Raw genomic sequence first — 19,675 nt, 5'->3', positions numbered from 1 at the left:
ATATAGCTATATCCCATTTCATATTTTTAGTAGTTTATGTGTTTACTAATTATGTGTTTAGTAGTTTATGTGTTTACTATGCACGTTAACATGGGGAAGACTTGGTCTCAGGTGTCATATTAAAGTCCAGTTGAGAGCTCCAAGGATCGAGGACTACAGTCAGATTGGCATCAAACTCAGGGTTGATCCTAGATGTGGAATTGCTGGGTCAAATGATGTATACATTTCTAATTTTGATAAATAAAACCAAAATTTTCATAGAGATTTTACCACTTCACCCTTCATCCAGCTATTTATTAGAATGCTTATCTCTGACACCCTTTCCAACATGGGAAATTATCAAACTTTTGTCTGACCAAAAAGGAAAAAAGTGTCAAAAGTATCCCAATGTGGCTAATTACCATTTTGGTTCTATTGAATGAGGTTTAGCACCTTTTCATATGTTTATGAGCTATATCTGTTTCTTTTAGTAAACAGTGTTAATATGCTTTGCCCATTTTTCTGGGTTTCTTTTTTTTTTTTTGATGTATAGATTTTTAAAAAATCTATTAGGGGAAATTAACACTTTATCTGTGATAAATTGCAATACGTCTTTTCCTAGCATGTTTTCTTTTCTCTTCCTTTTGATTTTACCATAGCTGTTTCTGTCATGTTAATTAAAAAAAAAATTATATGGCACTGACTTGATCAGTCTGTTCATTTATGGCTTCTGAGTTTCAGGTCATCATTACTATACATACATTGTCTCTATGGTTTCTTTTAGTATTTTTATGGTTTCATTTTTAATATTTAAATCTTTGATTCACTGGACATTTTTCCTGAAGTAAGGTAAGAAGTATGTGTTTTTTCCAGATGGATACCCAGCTATTACAACAATTTTTAAAAATGGTTCACCTTTTCCCCACTGATTTGAGTTGTGGCCAACCTTCCAAATGGTGAGACCTATTGATTTGACATTTAGAACATCCCACCAGTTACTCTGCCATGTGTAGGCTCAGGAGTGGCCTTTTCACTATATTCTTACAGAGACTTGATATTTTATCCTTTTAATTTTTTGCCAATCTGATAAGCAAATGGAGATGTTTTGTTGTTTTAATAGGAGGAGATAATTACGGAAAGAAACTCAGGAGGCAGCATGTCAGATGCCTAGAAATGGAGGCTGAGAAACCTTTAGTAGGAGATTGGCTTTGGGAAGGGCAGTGAGAGCGCCCCCCAGAGGCTGGAACCAGCACAGGTCTTAGGTCTGAATACCTATGGGATTGTGTATCTATCCAGCACTGGTGAAACCCATTTTTTAAAGGATTTGTGAAGCTGTGCACCTAGAGACACAGAGTCCCTCAAAGCTTGGTTAGTGGGTCAGACCTGGTGCATGAAAGATTATTAAGGGGACACGTGAAAGTGAAAGTGAAGTCACTCAGTTGTGTCTGACTCTTTACGACCCCGTGGACTGTAGCCTACCAGGCTCCTCCGTCCATGGGATTCTCCAGGCAAGGATACTGGAATGGGTTGCCATTTCCTTCTCCAGGGATCTTCCCGACCCAGGGATCGAACCTGAGTCTCCCGCATTGCAGGCAGACGCTTTACCGTCTGAGCCGCCAGGGAAGCCCTAGGTCTGGTTAAAGCACCCTCTCTCTGCCCCTCACCCCATCACCCCACCTCAACGTGATGAGAACCTAGAATTTCTGCACCAAGATACACTTTCAGTTTCCACCGGTCTGGTCCAACCCTCTGTCATCTCTCACTGGAAGCAGGAAAAGAAGGCCGGTTGCCCTGCTTATGTACTCATCCAACTCAGTCTCTGCTTTACATCAGAGAACTCTTAAAAACTCAGCTCTGGTCACCTATATTTTCCTCGCTAAAACTGATCAATGCCTTCTACTCTCAGGGTGAAATTCCAAGTTCTCCATCAGACTCACCCTCTCTGCAGTCTTCCTCCTGCTACCTCTAGTTTTTTTTAATGATTCTTCCTTCCTCAGTGGTGCCAGGACATTTCTCTCCACCACAGGGCCTTTGCACTTGCTGTTCTTGGGCCTCAGTGCTCTGTCCCTTCTCTGCCCCTCTCTGCTGGCAGCAGACACACATTTCTCCTGGCTGACTTCTATCCACCCATCCCTCTCAGCTTGGAGGGTCATCTCTGCCAGGCCTCTTGGCATCCTGAAATTTTCCCTCACAGCAGTTAGCACAATTGTAATAATTTAGTTATTTTAATAACCATTTGTCTAATTTCTGTTTCTCTTGCTAGATTATAAGCTTCATATTTCTGCATCCCCAGTGGCTAATGGAATGCCTGGCATAAAGTTGGCCTTCCATACATATTTTTTTCACTGATGGATGCATGAAGTAGAACTATAAAGCAATGACACTGATTCCAAGTATCGCAAACAAATAATAATGTCTATCCTCCCTGCTGGGAATGCTGTTCCACCCTCATCTTGATGTACTCAAATCTTCTCTTTCAAGGCCCACAATCCTAATTGCCACTTTCTCAGAGAGTATTTGTGTTTCCTCCAGCCCACTCTGATTGCTGTGTTTCTAACTCCTGTAGCTCTAGCAGGCAGAAGAACAAAAAAGGGAAAGAGACTCCATCACAGCCTTTCCCTAAACAACGAGGAATTATTTTTCTTTCTCTCAATTTCTTGCTGCTCTTTCCCTTTGAATATACAGCTGTATTTCCCCTAATTTGCTTTGATCACTCCCTTAGGAGCTGTCATGGAATCAATTAGATCTGTAGACTTCTATGACTCCAGGTCACCCAGTATGATTCCTCATTTTACAGATGAGAAAACTGAGGCCCAGAGAGGTTAATGTTGGAAACAATTACCTCTGTTGGGTCTTATAATACCAATCAGTGTCATTTTCTAAGATAAATGTTCTCAATATCCCAGCTCCACAAGAGTGTAAATCCTCATTCGGTCTATTTAGAGACATGCTGGTGGTGACAGCCTTAGTGTTAAGATGAGCCCCAAATGGTGGGCTTCCTGTCCTGCTCTCACATAGCAAAGCTGCATTAGTCTTGGGTGGCTCAAGGTCCCCACCCTAAGTGGGCCTCAGGCTTCACCTGTGCATTGACAAAGGAGCCCCATGTTCGTGCTGAAACCTCATACAGCCCAGTGAAATGATGTATCGTGAGACCTGATGCGTTTAAACAATTGCAGAACAGCAAAGAAAAAAAAAAATCCTGTCCTTCCTTCTAAAGTCATGTAGGGTCAACTGGGAAAATGTAATTTCAAAACAGCCATGAAAAGGGAGGGAGGTTTGAAAAGTTGAACTAAAAAAACTGCTAGCAATGACTTCTTCCTAATGTATTTACTTGCTGGTTCCAAATAACCAGGCAAGCAGAATGTAACTTTAACAAACACATTTAAATAGAATATAACACCAAAAAAAAAAAAAAAGTCTAAAGAAGAAATAAAAAGTGTACCTTAACATCTAGAGATTGGATAAGAAATTAAGCAAAGTGCAGGTGAGGTTGGCTGTGTGCAAGGATCCTGGAAGGAGCCCACTAAAACTCCAGACTGGGGAGGGAACTGGGCCTCCTGAGAGTGCTGGGAGGGATCTGGGGAGGAGTGTCATTGGGGGGGTCTCTGTACAGGCCTGAGTGGGCAGGGCCAGGTCCCCAGGTGCTCTTTCCTTTGCTCCATGCCTGGTGTTCAGAAGCCCTGGTACAGTTTTGAAGGACAGCCTCGCCTCTGCCTTGCCTCTTGCTCCGACAGAGAATTAATTCTGTGCAGGAAGAAATCCTAGTGTATTTCCCATGTAACACTTGATTAGTTTTTGGCTCTTTTAATGAAGAATTCTCATTTATATATTTCATCTGTACACTGTGAATAATAATCAACTAACACTCATTGGAAAAGACCCTAATGCTGGGAAGGATTGAGGGCAGGAGGAGAAGGAGACGACAGAGGATGAGATGGCTGGATGGCATCACCAACTCGATGGACATGGGTTTGGGTAGATTCCGGGAGTTGGTGATGACAGGGAGGCCTGGTGTGCTGCGATTCATGGGGTCGCAAAGAGTTGGACACGACTGAGCAACTGAACTGAACACAATATTTAAAGATATGGTACTGTTTGATTTCTTTTGTCATCACTGCTAATTAGTCAAGGATCTTTATTTTCTCTTTTCACTTTAGGAAGTGGAATTTCTTCTGCCCCTTATTTGCTTTTTTAGCAAACACAGTGGAACCTCCTGGGAAGACCCCCAGTTCTTGAGATCAGGGTTCTGAGCACTCCCCAGTATGGGCACCTGCTTCCTCTCTCAGAACAAGGAAGAAAGAATGATCCAGCAGCTTTTCTTTGGCCCCCAGGGTAGCTCATGAAGAGAGCCATGTCTTTATGGATCGACCCCCTTCCCTTATTGCCTATTACTAAAATAAGTTACTAGGTGAATTTCTTCATCCAAAGCACTTGTTTCTGTCTCCTCTCTTCCCCATATCCTTTATGGCCACGTGAGCATGGGTGAGTTGAATTGAATGAAGAATTGCACCTATAAATTGGTGATGGTAAGCTAGTTCTTTGGGGAACTGTTGGTATGATTGCAAGACATGATTTTCCTTCTGATCCCCAGGACTGCTGAATATAAGAGAACTCTTTTCCAACAAGAGTCACAGTTATATTTCCCTTATTCTGAAGCTTTCTTTACTCCTTAACACCTTCCAACATTCTCTTCCACCACATCTTTACTCAAAGTATGCACACAAGGAAGCTTAATTTGCTTCATTTAGGATCTCTCAGCAATTCTGCTCTTCCCAGTTTCACAGTCTAGCTCTTTCAAAGAGATTGATGTTATAAAACAAAAGTTTTTGTGAATCTGTGTTTGTTGAAATATTCTGAAATTTTTATGTTCATATAATTTTTGGAGATATAAAGGAGTTGTACCACACCAAAGAAATTAGGTTCAGAAATGAAGATTTCCTAGGTGGATGGAGGTGACATGTGGTCAGACCTCTGATCCCCAGAGTGACTATAGAGAGTGGAAGCTGTGGCATTGAGGATGAAAGTCCCTGCCATCATATGGGACTCCAAGCTGCAGGTGGACATAATGTTCCTTGTGGACATAATGAGTCATTGTCACAGCGTGGGAGTTGTGGGTTAGGTGATGGGAAGCTTTGTACAGTCAAGTCTGTTATATTTTGGGATGGACTACATAGGAATCTCCTGAAGTGTGCTCATAAGGAGATCTTTAAACGCAAGTTAGGGTTAAGTATGTTCATTTCTCAAGTCAAGCTATTACACTGGTGAGCTCATAAGGCCCCCTCAGCACCAGACTTCTCTTCTGCTCTGCCTCTCCTTGTCTTCTTACTCTCTGTTTTGTGTTTTTTTCATGTGTGTGCCTGGCCTGCTCGGTACAGTGGGAAGAAGTCAGTGGCTACGATGAAAATCTGAACACCATCCGTACCTACCAGGTGTGCAATGTCTTCGAGCCCAATCAGAACAACTGGCTGCTCACCACCTTCATCAACCGGCGGGGGGCCCATCGCATCTACACGGAGATGCGCTTCACTGTGAGGGACTGCAGCAGTCTCCCCAATGTCCCGGGCTCCTGCAAGGAGACCTTCAACTTGTACTACTATGAGACTGACTCCGTCATCGCCACCAAGAAGTCGGCCTTCTGGTCTGAGGCCCCCTACCTCAAAGTGGACACCATTGCGGCAGATGAGAGCTTCTCCCAGGTGGACTTTGGGGGAAGATTGATGAAGGTCAACACAGAAGTCAGGAGCTTTGGGCCTCTTACACGGAATGGTTTTTACCTCGCTTTCCAGGATTATGGAGCCTGTATGTCTCTCCTTTCTGTCCGTGTCTTCTTCAAAAAGTGTCCCAGCATTGTGCAAAACTTTGCAGTGTTCCCAGAGACCATGACTGGGGCGGAGAGCACATCTCTGGTCATTGCTCGGGGCACGTGCATCCCCAATGCAGAGGAAGTGGATGTGCCCATTAAACTCTACTGCAACGGGGACGGGGAGTGGATGGTGCCCATCGGGCGCTGCACCTGTAAGCCTGGCTATGAGCCTGAGAACAGCGTGGCCTGCAAGGGTAAGCCCTGAGGCTCTTGAGGCCTCTCCTTCCTGCAGCAAAGAAGTCAGGAGTCCCCACATCCAGCTCTGATCAGATAGGGACAGACGAACCTAATGGCTTCTTCTAAAGCTCTGGAGAACCTCCATCTCCAGTGCTAGGCCTGATGGTTTTCCAGTTGTGTTCACCCAGAATTTCTGTATTCAGGGTGGGGGAAAGAGATGGGGAGAATTCCAAACGGGGATCATAACTTAATAACCACTCATGTATATTTAGTTTTGGGAACACTGACACTTATATTCTCTCTCTCTTTCTCCCTCTTTTAGACACAGACACAGACACACACACCCCTGCATCCTGTCTAGCCCTGTGCTCTGAGGCATGGATTATTTGGGTTGTCATGGATAAGTCACTCAAGGGTAATTGAGAAGCGACTGAACTTGGAAAATATTTTCGCTCATTTCATTCCAGATCCCGTATCACTCAGCTTGGTACTGAACCCATGCAGCTCATTAACTCAGAGCCTCCTGGCTTGGCTGTCTTCCTCCAGGGACTTAGTGCCAGGCCATGGGGCAGGGATGGGGCCTAGCATTAGTAGGTCCTGGAAAGAGATGAATGCGTTGGAATAGGGGTGGGATAGTACCATGTTTTCTGTTAGCTTTGCTTCAGGATGTTACAGAGCGATGGTGACTTTGCAGTTGGGGGTGTCAGGGTACCCTGTCCTCATACTGGCCCTCTTTGGTCCAGGAGAGCACATGTCCAGTCTATGGCAATAAATATGCTGAACTAGCTGGAGACTCTGCCTTCTCTGGGAGTTAATAGAAGAATCGAGAGGGTCCATGGCTCATCTGTTTCCTGAGTACATGGAAGCCAAACAGGGGGGATCCCAAAGTTGAAGAAGAGAAGACTATTTTCCTTTATTTTTATCTTTTCCTTGTGGCCTTAAAAGTTTCAGAGTCTTTCAAAAGCAAGGTTTCCCACACAGACCTTAGAAATGACCGCCTTGACCCTGACTCCTTACTTGGGTTGCCCCCAGTCCTTTGGGGACCACTTGGAGATAGGGGGAGCTGTGCATGCATGTGTGCTCAGTCATTAAGTTGTCTGACTCTTAGCAACTCTATGGACCGTAGCTCACTAGGTTTCTCTGTCCATGGGATTTCCCAGGCAAGAATACTAGAGTGGTTTGCCATTCCCTTCTCCAAGGGATCTTCCAGACCCAAGGATTGAACTCATGTCTTCTGCACTGGAAGGTGGATTCTTTACCGCTGAGCCACCAGGGAAGCCTGGGGGGAGCTGTAGTTGCTCCATTTTCTCCATCATGAGCTTCATGCCCGCGGTCCCCTGTTGCCCTCCCCACGCTGCCTGAACAATGGAACATCCCTTGTGTGTCTCCTTCTCCACTTTTACTCACCCACCACCTGCAGGTGAAGCACCAGGCACAGAATTGCTATTGCGCACCAGCTCTGCGATCCTTTGGACTCAGCTAATTGCCTGGGCTGGGGCATTCACAGCCTTTCTGAGGCCTGCTGAGAGTGGGGAGCTGCGCCTTTGTGTCTTTATTGGATTTCTTGGTTATGGTGCCCATGATGGATGATGTGGAAACAGGGGGGAGAGAGCGCCGGATCAAGTGATGAATCAACACAGACTGGTTTAATCCCAGCCGGCCTGGTCCCACCATGCTCCCCTGTCCCATTGGTTGGGGGTGGGAGGGCAGTGCCCTCTTGAGCATGTGTCGGGTCTGAGTGGGGACCCAGGCCAGGCTGAGTTTAGTTGCAGGTGCCGCACTCTTGATAGCAGGGGTGATTTCTCCTGACTTCAAAGGGCTGCCATCCCACGCTTGCTGGCTGGGGCCCTTGTTATTCTCATTATTTCCTGAGCAGAACAGCAGGAACCAGAGCAAGTATTGATTGGTTCTGATTTAATTGGGACTCTGGGAACAGGCTCTCATTTCTCTGGGCTAATCGGAACTTTTCTCTTGGGGGGGGGTTCTGCAGTGCTTGCTGCTTCTTGGTCACCTCCTGTGGTTGTCCTGGGAGGGCCGAGGGGGGAAAATATGTAAACCAAGTGGCTGCTTTCCATTCTGTCTACCTAGCCTCAACCTCCTCCTGACGTTTGGTGGATGTTCCTAATCTAGAGCTGTTAGGAACCTGACTTGACTTCACACTCTGCTTGTTGCAAACTCATTGGAAGCTGGAGGAGATAGGGAGTCCCAGGCACCATGATTTTGCCATTTCAGAGACACAGGAAGCCACATTGTGGTGGCAGTTCTAAGAGCAGAGAGTAGCTAGCCAGGCAGTACCATAGGTCCTGCAGCCCAGCAGCCTGGCTGGGCTCAGTGCTCTAGAAAGGCATCTTTTATTCTGTCTCAAGAATTTTAAGCTGAATCCTCTGAATTCTTTGCTCTTGGCTCTGCTAATAAACTGGGCTTGATGACTGAGACCAACCTCCCCTTCTCCATGGCTCACAGCAGTGGGATGCCCAGGGAGGTGAAGGGCCTTGGGCAGATTTTACACTTTTTTGATAGGGATGGACAGTGCTTGGGGAGGTATTTGTAACTGGTTCCTGGGATGTATCTTCAAGGCAACATGCTCAATTCATTTTGGATTCTTATGCTGGGCTGTCAGGTGGGCACCATGATCCTCCACAGTTGCCTGCCTAGTACAGCCTACTACTGAGAGCTTGGAGATCGGTGGATGCAGTAGAGACTTGTGGGTGAGAAAGAGCGAGTCTCCGTCAGTGGTCCTGGTAAGACCTGAGAAGGAAGGCAAGCTGCTCTCTCTCAGCACAGCCCTGAGAACTGATGCCCCAGAACCCGGCTGGGAGATTCACACAGTTGTGTCAAGCTGATCAATTTTCTTTTCTGGATATTTGAATCTGAGCTTTTGCATGTGTTGAATCTATGGGGTGGCAGAAAGCATATCCTTTGTATTGTTTTTCTGGCAGGACAGACTTTGATCATGGGCAAGAATCTTATTCTGACTTTCACTTTGCCTCTGTTAAACCCATGCCTGTCAGAGTCATGGTGACCAGTTGCTTGGTTTTGCAGAAGCACCTGGGGACCAATTAGGTGGCCCAGCCAGCAAAGAATGGTCTTGGCCTAGAGCTATTCCTATTGTGAGGAGGGAGGGGGTGGCAAGCAGAGGAAGCCACTGGGGAACTTGCACATCAGAATGTGCAGCAAGCAGCTCACACACTTTTTAGAGGCTCCATGGCCCAAGGCCTGTTCTGGCCTCATCCTTTCTGTACACATAGGTTAAACCAATCAGGCAGAATCCCAGAAGCCTGTTGACCCCACCACTGACTCTAACCCATCATGCATTTATCTCTGTGAAACTGTTGATTACTAGCAAAATGATCTATCTACCCCAGCTTCAAGTTTTATGCTGATAGTATAGCCGATTAATGAGAAATCATGGCTTTGTCTTTATACACTCTCAAGCCTTCCCTGCTCAGGTTGATGGCTGAGTTGATTCTTCATGTGAGCCCCTGTAGCCTGACTGTCACTGGGCCAGGGAGACCAAGAACTGGTGCTTGGCAAGCTCCCTCTGTGTTGCAGCCCCCAAAATGTTGCGCTGGTCTTGGAGGTAAGCTAAAATCATTCCACCTCTGGATTTTGGCAGGGCCTTGGCAGTTCCTAAAGAACAGCTCTGTTCTTGGTTCTTCTATCCCCTGTTTCGTGTCTCTCCTGTTCCCTGGAATCCATCAGAGCCCTGCCTTGGATCCTGAGACCTCATGGGTGCTGTCCGTGCAGTGTCCCCCACCTTCACCCACACTTCCCTGCCCCTCCCCCAGTTCTCTTTTTCCTTCCTTCCTCCCCTGTTTTCCTTGGGAGGGACTGTTTTCCATGGTGATTTTCCACCTACATGTAAGTTCTTTCATGCCTGAAAATCCAAGAGACATTTTGAACCTTTCAGTAATTTCAGTGCCTTTGTCCACATGAGCAGCCAGGGAGAGAACCAGTTTATAAACCTGGGGAGCAAAGACAGAAAATTCTGCAGAATTCGAAAGGGAAGAAAAATGTATCTAGTTTAGCTCCTCGTGGGGAAGAGAAGTTTGTGGGGCCTATTTCCACCTCCCTTAGGGTTGCTGGTCCCAGCTCTAGGTCTCCTCCTGCCTCCTCATCCTGGGTGTGTGTGTGTGTGTGTGTGTGCACGCGCGTGCAGGTAACCACATTCAGGGGCCACTGAAGAAGTCTTTCTGCTCTGCTCTCTGGCCCATCAGCTGTTGGCTGGTGACTGAGAGGAAGGCCACAGCCTAGATGCCTCCTCCTAGGCCCCAGGGAGATCCTCTCAGCTCAGGGCTGGGGAAGGCCAGAGTCATTAACACCACAGCCCTGAAAGATGAGCTTCATAATAGGATTTCCCAATAGGCTACTTCATTTAGAAACCTCTTGGGCCTCCACAGTGGCCCTGCCCAGTGCCCTCCAGAGAGGACTCTGATGTAATAGGCTGCATGTAATGGGCTGTGACCCCAGCATGAGCAACAGCAAACAGCTGGAAGGATGCTGTCTGCCTCACCGACTCTAGCACATTGTGCGAGGGTGCACAGCCCAGATCTGGGGGCTGCAGGGGACAACCAGGGAACAGGGGAGGGGCAGCTCTGAGTTCCAAATCCTCTTGTGCTCTGCACCACCCTTTCTGCCTTTAAAGGACAGGTTAGAAGTACCCAGATTCCACTGGTGTTGAACAAACAATCATGATTCTCCCAGGTCAGTGCTGAAGTTGCTGAGAATGTTCTGGGCATGATAGCTATCCTGGCTAGAAGTCCATGACTTAGTAAACATTATCAAAGATGATGACAAAGGCGCCACAGGATCATTACTGAGGTGGTTGGGTACATCACAGTGTGAGCAGTCCAGTTTGGGCCCATGTAGAACTATGGAGTCTGAAACAACCCAAGCTGGGGTGGAAGTGGGCAGGATACCAAGTGGCCAACTATTTTGACTGCCTTATTTATCCATGGAGAGAGGGCAGACAGAGAACATCACTGAGCACCAGTCTGGGGAGCCCTGCTGGGTGATGTCAGAGTGGGATCAGAACTCAAGTCTGGGAGGCCACTGTGTGCCTCTGCTTCTGAGACTGGTTTTTCTTAAAATTAACCATCCTTTGATATGCAATAGCTGTTTTCAGGAATAGCAACCCCCTCTCAGCTCTTCTCCTACAAACACTTTCTCTGTATCTGTGTCACCCTTTGTGTTTTCTTGGGTCCGGGTGCTCCATGGAACTGTGCTCTGTGGTTTTATGTTTCCACACTATACAGCACAGAGCTTCATGTTGACTACCCCATCTTCTTTTTAATCTCTCTGGAAGCAGTACCATCTCTCAGTACTATGTCAGATGCTCTGACATGTTGACCTGCTTCTGGACCATCCAGAGGGTCATGGCATCAGTGGTGGGTGGGGGGGGGGGAGGTGAGTGACACAAAGCTCCCTGGGAAGGATAAGGTCTAAAGGCTTTGTGCTTCTAGAAAAGGGCAGGGAGGGTGGCAGGGCTGCGGGATGGAGTCCTGGTTATGGCTCTGTAATTGGCCTCAAGGACCAACATGGGCCCCCAAGGCAGGGCTGTTGTCAGACTTACCCCCTTTTCTCCCTGGTCCTGCCTCTCTCTAGAGCTGGATGGTCTTGTGTGCAGAACCTGAACACACATATCTCAGCACAAACTTCCTCAACACTTTTGAGTTTGAAGTATGGAGAAAACTCCCAGTGAATCTGAACTTGCCTGGAGGGTGGTCCCGCGATTCTGAGTCCCAGGAGCTCTGATGGTGTGAGTTTGGTTTCCATGCTTTGGCCTGTGGACAAGCTGTGTTGACAGTCCCCTAATGCTCCTGGGCCTTAGTTCTCTTTCAAGTCAGTGGAAGAAGAGCTCAGGGCAGCTGCAAAAGGGGAAGTGATACATCCCATTTTCACACCGCCAGGAGCAAGCCTTATTTTGCCAATGGAACTGTGGCAGGGATGTTGAGAGAGGGGCACCCGGCCTTTCCCTAGGGGAGGGGTCTCTGCCTGCAGGTGCCGTCTGCTCTGCCCTTGCCAGCTGAGCTAAGAGCCGGAGTACCAGTTACCTGGTCCAGTGGCTGCAGCTGAGCCCTCCACTCTTGTTTTAAGGGCCAGTTAATGAGGTGGATATGACCCTTGAGGCCTGCCCAGGTCACTCTTTGCAGGCCTTGGCACTTGTGGCCTCCAGTTCCTCAGTCCGGTTGGTGTCCTCTTGTGAGTTCCTGCAGATGCAGTGTCTCTATGCTCACTTCTTTCTCTGGGTTCTTATTGAGCACCTACTGATGCCAGGTCCTTTACACTTAAACATTCAGATGGAATGATTTTGCTTCTGAGAATCTACTAGAATCTTAGCTCTTTGAAAGTACTTGCCATGTCCAAAGGGCAGGGTCACGAGTGGCCTATGGAGGGTGGCCCCTCTCAGCTAGGTAAGGCCTCTGAAGACAGAGTCCAGCCCACCAGATAGCCCACTGCTTTCCCACTGTGGTCCCCCACCTGCTCTTGGACACCTCCAGTGATCTGACACTCAGACTTCCAGAGGCAGCCTGGTTCATCTCAGAGCCCTTCCTAGGACTGAAAGGAATCAGAGGCCCATTGCTCTAGACCCTGGGGAGGAACTTTTATGCAAACCTCCCTTATCTCAGGTTACTTTTTGTTGTTATTTTTTAAATATTTTGAGCAAGTAGGACATGAAATTAAGTTACCCTGACTCTTGTCTTCATCAGATCCCTCACTGTTTTAGTTTCTGATATTCTCTTGTTAACAGGGTCCATGCATTTGCACATCCAGAATACAGACACATCCTTTCTTCATTTGCACAGGGCCTACTGCACAGGGTTTTTCACTGAGTTCCATCCACCCACCCCCATACCCTGAACTCCCTTTCTTACTTAACAGTGAAAGTTAGGAGTGGTTTGGTTGTATACTTATGTAGAGATCTGCTTCTTACTTTCCAATGACTATGTAATATTCCATTGAATCAATGTACCTTTATTTAATTGGCCCTTCATTTATATACATGTAGGTTGCTTCCTGTGTTTTGATATTTCTAAACAATGTTTCGGCAAACATCCTTGTGCATTCATCTTTGCACTTAGGTGTGAGCATATCTGTGAGACAAATTCATTAATTAATTTATTCAATGAATATTTATTGAGGACTTTCTGTGTGCCAAGCACTTTTCTAAGAGCTAAGAATGCAGCAGATTCTTTGAAGTAAAATTGCTGAATCAGAGTATATACATTTTTAATTTTGATAGATATTCTCAAATAGTCCTCCAAAAAAGACATTTTCTACCGATTTTTGCTCTGACCAACAAGTTTTAGAGTTCCTGTTCCTTATGCCTTTGCCAAGATAATAAAATATCAATTGTTTTTATCTTTGCCAATCTGATAGATGAAACTGGCATTCCATTTGTGTTTCTCTTGCTATGAGCGGCCTTGAACTTGGCAAAGTTCCATAAATTGCCTTGTTGGGGAGCTGAAACACGAATATTCTTATGTAACACATCATTACATCAGGTAAGTTTGCACACGGTAGTCAGTTTGGAGTATGCTCACTCGATGATGTGGTCTACCCTTCGCTTTCTAGTCCTTTCCCTTCTGCCCTGCATCTCACCCTTCACACATTCTTTGCCCATCTCTAGCCTCAGGACATTTTGACGCATGCTGTACACCTGTTTAAGTGTTTCCCTGACTGTGGTGGGGAAAGGCGTGTTGGGGTGGGACAGGACAAGAGCCAGTGCTGTTGTGGAAGGGCCATGCTATCCTCCTGGCCAGTCTCAGGAAGGCCACTCCAGCCAGTTTGGTGGGAAGCACCAAAACCTTGATTTTCCCATCCTTTTTCTCCTGCCCGTTGCCTCTTCTGAGTTCCTTGCTTCCCCTCTGGCATGCACCTCTCAGCTCTCCCTCCTTGGCCCAGTCTCTCCAATCCACATCCCTTCCTCTTACTCTCCCAGCTCACCTCTGGGGCCTTGGGGCTCAGCCCACTGTGGTGCCTCCCACTCCACCACCCCTGAAAAGTCAGCAGCCCTCAGCCCCGACCTCCTCCAGCTCCTCTTCATTTCTGCTGCAGCATCCCAATCTTAGCAGACCTGCCACCCCTTCCCCAGCAGCCCTGAATCTGTCTCAGTCCATTCCCTGACCGCATGTCTAGTCCAGCCTGCTGATGCCTCAGGTCTGCTTGTGCCAGTGGGCTTTGTCTTAGCCCCTGGCTATTGCTCATTGCCTCCTTCTCTTCTTGGTTTTTGTCTTCAACTCTGCAGCAATCCTTTCTCTCCGGGGCCGGGGACTTCCCACCTCTCTTCCTGGCCTCAGCCCCCCTCTTCCTTGTTCCTTGCCTCCCTATCTTCTCCTCTTCCCCTCTTTTTCTTCTTCCATCCCTCCCTCCCTGCCTTCCTCACTACTTTTCTGTTTGAATATATTCAGGTTGAAAGATGAGTCAGCCTAAAAAAAAGAGTAAGTTAAATAATAAATTAAAAACCTGGCATGAAAATAGGGCAAAAAGCAATAAAGATAATATGCAAATGACTGATGTTTAAAAGACTGCTGACTTGGCTTGTCTATCTGGGCTAAGAGAGCAGCTCATAGGCTCTGCTGGGCAGTCCCGTGTGTCATTGTCAGATCACAGTGATGGTTCTGATTCAGGTATGGAGCAAACTTCTCTGGATCGGCTTCCAGCTTGCATGGAGACACTAATGTGGCATGGCTATTGTTTATAGAGCACTCACTATGTCCTGGTTTCTCTGCCAAATTCTTTTTCTGCATTATCTCTTACATCCTCCGATAGCCCCGTTAAGTATACACAATCATCATGCTCACTTTTCAGTTGAAGATACTGAGGTGCAAAAAAGCCAATTGGCTTTGCTGAGGTGATATAGCATAGGATTCCGAGGCCTTGCTAATAACCGCTGTTCTGTATTTCTCCCCAGAAGGAAGAAGAACAAGAGTCTGTTAGGGGCAGATTTGTGATGTGTGATGGGAGCTGGGGTTTCAGTGTCCCATGTGGACTGAGATAGAAGCCTTCTCTAAGGTACCCAAAGAAAAGGCATCAGAGTCTGATTAGGATTTCCCATTGGCTGGGGATGAACCAGGAGGTTCATGGAGTGACCATACACATGGTACACATGAATCAAGACACACCCCTCCGCCTCCATGGTCAGCCCAGCTCTCACTCTTTTCCTCCCCCAGCTCCCCATGGGCAGGGCCACCCCTGATGTGCCTCTTTGCCCTGAATGCCTACTCTGTGCCATCTGCTAAATGAAAACCAAACAAAACACATTGAAAGCAAAATTGGTGGAAGCAGAATGTGAGCTGAGGAGGAAGATAGGCTTTGCAAGTAAGTCAGATAGAGAAAGATGAATATCATATGATGACCCTTATATGTGGAATCTAAAAAAATGATACAAATGAATTTATTTACAAAATAGGAACAGACTCACAGACTTAGAAAACAAGCTAATGGTTACCAAAGAGGAAAGATGCCAGCAGAGTGATGGGGGGAGAGATAAATTGGGAGTTTGGGATTGACATATATACACTACTATATTTAAAATTGGAGAAGGAAATGGCAACCCACTCCAATATTCTTGCCTGGAGAATCCCAGGGACAGGGGAGCCTAGTGGACTGTCGTCTGTGGGGTCGCACAGGGTCGGACACAACTGAAGCGACTTAGCAGTAGCAGCATATTTAAAATAGATAACCAACAAAGATCCACTGTACAGCACAGGGAACTCTGGTCAATATTCTGTAACAGTGTAAATGGGAAAAGGATTTGAAAAAGAATAGACACATGTATGTGTATAACTGAATCACTTTGCTGGATACCTGAATCTAACACAACCTTATTGGTCAACTAATCCAATATAAAATAAAAATTAAAAAAAAGATGTGTAAGAAAACATCTCAGGAGCATTTGTAGCGTAGACTCCTGGAAAACCAGGCAGGCAGAGAGTGTGAGTCCAATGACAAGCCATGTACTTGGAGAAGTGACAGTGGCAGAACCAGATGGAGGACGTAACCAGTGATGGCAGAGGCTTTGTCTGTCTGTTGTCCAATAGAGTGACACGTTGTGCACACACTGCACACACAGGAGAGAATCAACAGAATGATAGCAAGCCCATACATCTTGAAACCCTTTCACTAAAAGTTGATGATAATGTGTCAGTTTGACAGAGGACATAAGGTCAGTGCAACGTGTGCGTTTCAAGTGGAAAATGACAATCTGCTCTTTGCACAAGACGGATAGAGATTCTCAATGAAATTGTATGGAATATGCAAGAACTCTGCCAAATCATGAACTTGGCAAAAATGTGCCTGTTCTGGGAGTTAGGCAATTGGAGGGCTTCTATTTGGTTTCTGGGTCTGTCACACACATGCCTGTGTTGATCCGAATGTGGAGGCCCTTGCGACTTGTCTTCGCTTTCCTCACTGGCTCTGTTTGTCTTCCCCTCTGCATCTTTGGCCAGTTTCCTCTGTCTGCTGTTTTCTTTTCCTCCATTTATTCTATTCTCTTGTCTGTCTTCTCTCTGGACTTGATTTGAAAAAAGAGAAATGAGAAGACACATTCCATTGGTAGAATTTTAATGAGTGAATGGCTAGTTCCATTCATTGTTTTTATTGTTTTCCCTCTAGAAAGCTGTTTAGATGCAAATTGCAAGGAAAAGTTCTTTTTTTCCTAGAGGGAAATAAAGGAAATCAATGTTTATCAGTGAAATCAATTGTAAATATTATGAGTAATTTTTGTCATAAAATTATTAATATATAATCACACATATTGATAATAAGGTCAGTTATTTAAAAGAGCAATTGCTTTTTTAAAACAATATCTTTGTAGGATGCCCTGCTTCTCCATGCTCATTTCTTAATTTTTCTGGAACATACTATGCTTCTTTCAGCTTCCTCAGCCTCACTCGTGATGATTCTTGGCTTATGAGAATTCTTTCGGACTTTATTTTTTCTTATCATCTTTTAAATCTTTCAGTCCAGGTACTAATTAAGAACTAGTAACCATAGCTGTTTGTGGTTTAAACATACCCAAATCAGGGTGACAGATTTAACCTTTCAGGCTAGTAGTGTACCTCCCCTTTTGCAGGTCTCTCTACCCACCAACCCAGCCTCCTTACCTCAGAATTTCCTCAATGAAAACTCAACTATTTGGGAGAATGTTCCAGCTTTGGGGACTGGCCTTTCCATGCCCCTTTGCTTTGAACCCCATCAAGATGCACTCGCTGCCCCCCCCTTGCACCTCTGTGGAGTCTAAATGTGAACTCACAGTCCCAACTCAAGCAGCAGGCCCCCTTCCCCCTGAGCCCTTTCTGCAGCCTTGGGGGCAATGGATGTGCTCTCCAGAGAGGTGATAGCATCAGCGCACAAGCCAACTGTACATCCATACCCCACGTCTTCCTGACCCAGGAGGAGGAGGCAGAGGTGGCGGGACATCCTGGTTCCCTGAGTCCTCTCTCTGCCCTGGTTGTCCCGGAAGGCCAGGCCTCTTCTAGCCTTCTCTTTGCCAGCCCACCCCCTCCAACCCCCGCCTCCGCCCCGGTCTCCTTTCCCGCTCCTAGCTGTGTGCAGACCCTTCCTTCTGGGCCACAAAGGGCTCTGTAGACAGACATTGTGTGCTGTTTGCCAACACGGGGGCCCCGGTACACGGAGGGGGCGAGGGAGAAGCCAGCTGCTCTCTCCTTTCACACAGACCTTTGCTTTCTCCCTTTCAGTCTCCCCCCGACCCGCCCCCCGCTCTCTGTCTTTGAACATGCATACAAAAATAAAAAAGCAGTTGCTAATTAGAGCCAGAGAATGAGCGTGAGCCTGGAAGAGGGGGGCAGAGGAGGGGCCAACTCCCCTGCAAGTCAGCCATTGAGGGAAGGGCGGGGGGACCTTGGAGAGGCTTGGGAGAGAGAGTTTGACAAAATAAGCAACAAAGCGTCTTCAGAATGGCAAAGAGGGGCTTTGTCTTAACCTCCCATCCTAAGAGAGAGGAAAGAAGAAACGACAGAGTTTCTTGTAAACTCCCGCTGCTGGCGTCTCTTCTTATCTTTGTCTGTCTCTCAATAGCCCTATAAACAATAGACTCTTTTGGGGGGCCACTTAAGCCTATCCTTTTACTGGTAATTTTGTTCTGGCTGATAGGTGGGGAATAGGTGTGAGGGGGCCTTCCTTATGGAGGAGCTGCTGAGTGAGTCATCAGGCTGCCCCAACTTAGGAAACCTCCTCTGACAAATCAAGGCACTCTCCTAGGGCTTTTTTCTCACCCACTCCTATTCTTGGTTCGCCAGGCAATTTCTGTTCCCAACCCTGTGTCACTAGGTTCGCTGAAAGCAGCCCAGTTGCCTGGTGTGTGACCAGGGGAACAGCAGCCAGTGTTAGGACAGAGCCCAGCTCTGACCCAAGGTCTTTGAACCCACTGCAGGCTCACAGAAGGTTCCAGATACCAGAGCAGTCAGCACCTTCCTGGCAGTTCTGTTGTGGCTTAGCATGGAGTGGCCCATGCTTCATGGGGCCAGGGTCACTCTGAAGGCCTGGAGGTGACAGGGGGACCAGTTTGGAGAGCTGGAAGTCATGAGGAGAGAGGGTTACCTGGTAACTTGGCCTGTCTAGAGATGCAGTTTCTCCCAGCATATGGTGAACAAACTGATGACGCAGATATGCCAAAGCTTTGACGTCAGTGCCTGGGCATTGAAAACATGGGGTAATTTTCTGATTTCTTGTGAATGTAAACAACTGAAAAGGAGAAGAGTGTATCAGTGTGATGCATGTTGGTACTAACTAGTCAGAGAGGAAGAAAGGAAAAGGAAATAGAATCTGGAAAGCAAAGATTATAACTAGCTCGTTCTTTCCCACTGGTAGCTGTTATAGGGTAATGGCTACATGTGACAAGAGACGCCACTGGAATCTGCTGGGAAAATCCCCCAATTCTGGGATGCGATCTGAATTTTACTGGAGTCTGTATGGACTGTCTAGTACATAATGTACTTCCCAAAGCTCAGTGTGTATTGTCTTAACCCTGCCCAAGGACTCCTCTAGAAAACAAGGGCTTGAGTCCATATTCTATGCAATTAACCAGGCCACAAAGCCATTGAGAAAACAGCCACTGATGGGTAGTTGTCAAGAGCTGGAGACAGAGGACTTCCCTAATGGTCCAATGGTTAAGAATTTGCCTTGCAATTCAGAGGAGGAGGGTTCTGTGAAGACACCACAAGGATCTTGCCAGATAGAGTTCGGCTGAGATCTTGGCACATTGCAAGGGTTAAAAATGGATTTGAGGTTATTAACAATTCATTATTAAATAAACTAGGGCATAATTTTATATCTATGGGGCTGGTTCTCTTGAGGCATAGGAGAATTGTAGAAAGAATGTGATATGTTTACAGAGATCCAGTGAATATTAGGAAGGCTTAGATAACATGATCTGAGTCAGGGGTACAGAAAGTATTTGAGTCTCCAAAGATGGTAGAAGCCACTCATCTAGTCATCAGTGGATATGAGTTTGTCTGGTTTATCACTGAAAAATTATTTTTTAAAATTCTTTTTGCATTTTGTAGTAACTTTAAATTTTATTGAAAAAATTATCATACATAAAATTAAACTTATTTTGGTGGACAGTTTTATGAACACATGTGTAGATTTGTGCAACCATCATAAAAATTAGGAAACAGAAAAGCTGTCTTA

At 46.3% G+C, this 19,675-nt stretch overlaps 1 protein-coding gene across 1 annotated transcript in view; it reads left to right on the top strand.

Annotated features, from left to right (window-relative positions):
* Nucleotides 1–19,675, top strand: part of EPHB1 (EPH receptor B1) — a 454,706-nt gene that overhangs the window by 152,968 nt on the left and 282,063 nt on the right. The window contains exon 3 of the mRNA XM_070466704.1: nucleotides 5,355–6,036. Within this exon, the coding sequence (XP_070322805.1) occupies nucleotides 5,355–6,036 (682 nt within the window). The remainder of the gene's footprint in view (nucleotides 1–5,354; nucleotides 6,037–19,675) is intronic.

This window comes from Odocoileus virginianus, chromosome 4, assembly GCF_023699985.2.
Source record: "Odocoileus virginianus isolate 20LAN1187 ecotype Illinois chromosome 4, Ovbor_1.2, whole genome shotgun sequence".
Lineage (NCBI taxonomy): Eukaryota > Metazoa > Chordata > Mammalia > Artiodactyla > Cervidae > Odocoileus > Odocoileus virginianus.
Note: the sequence above shows the minus strand (reverse complement) of the source record. Positions and strands in the feature narration are given on the sequence as shown.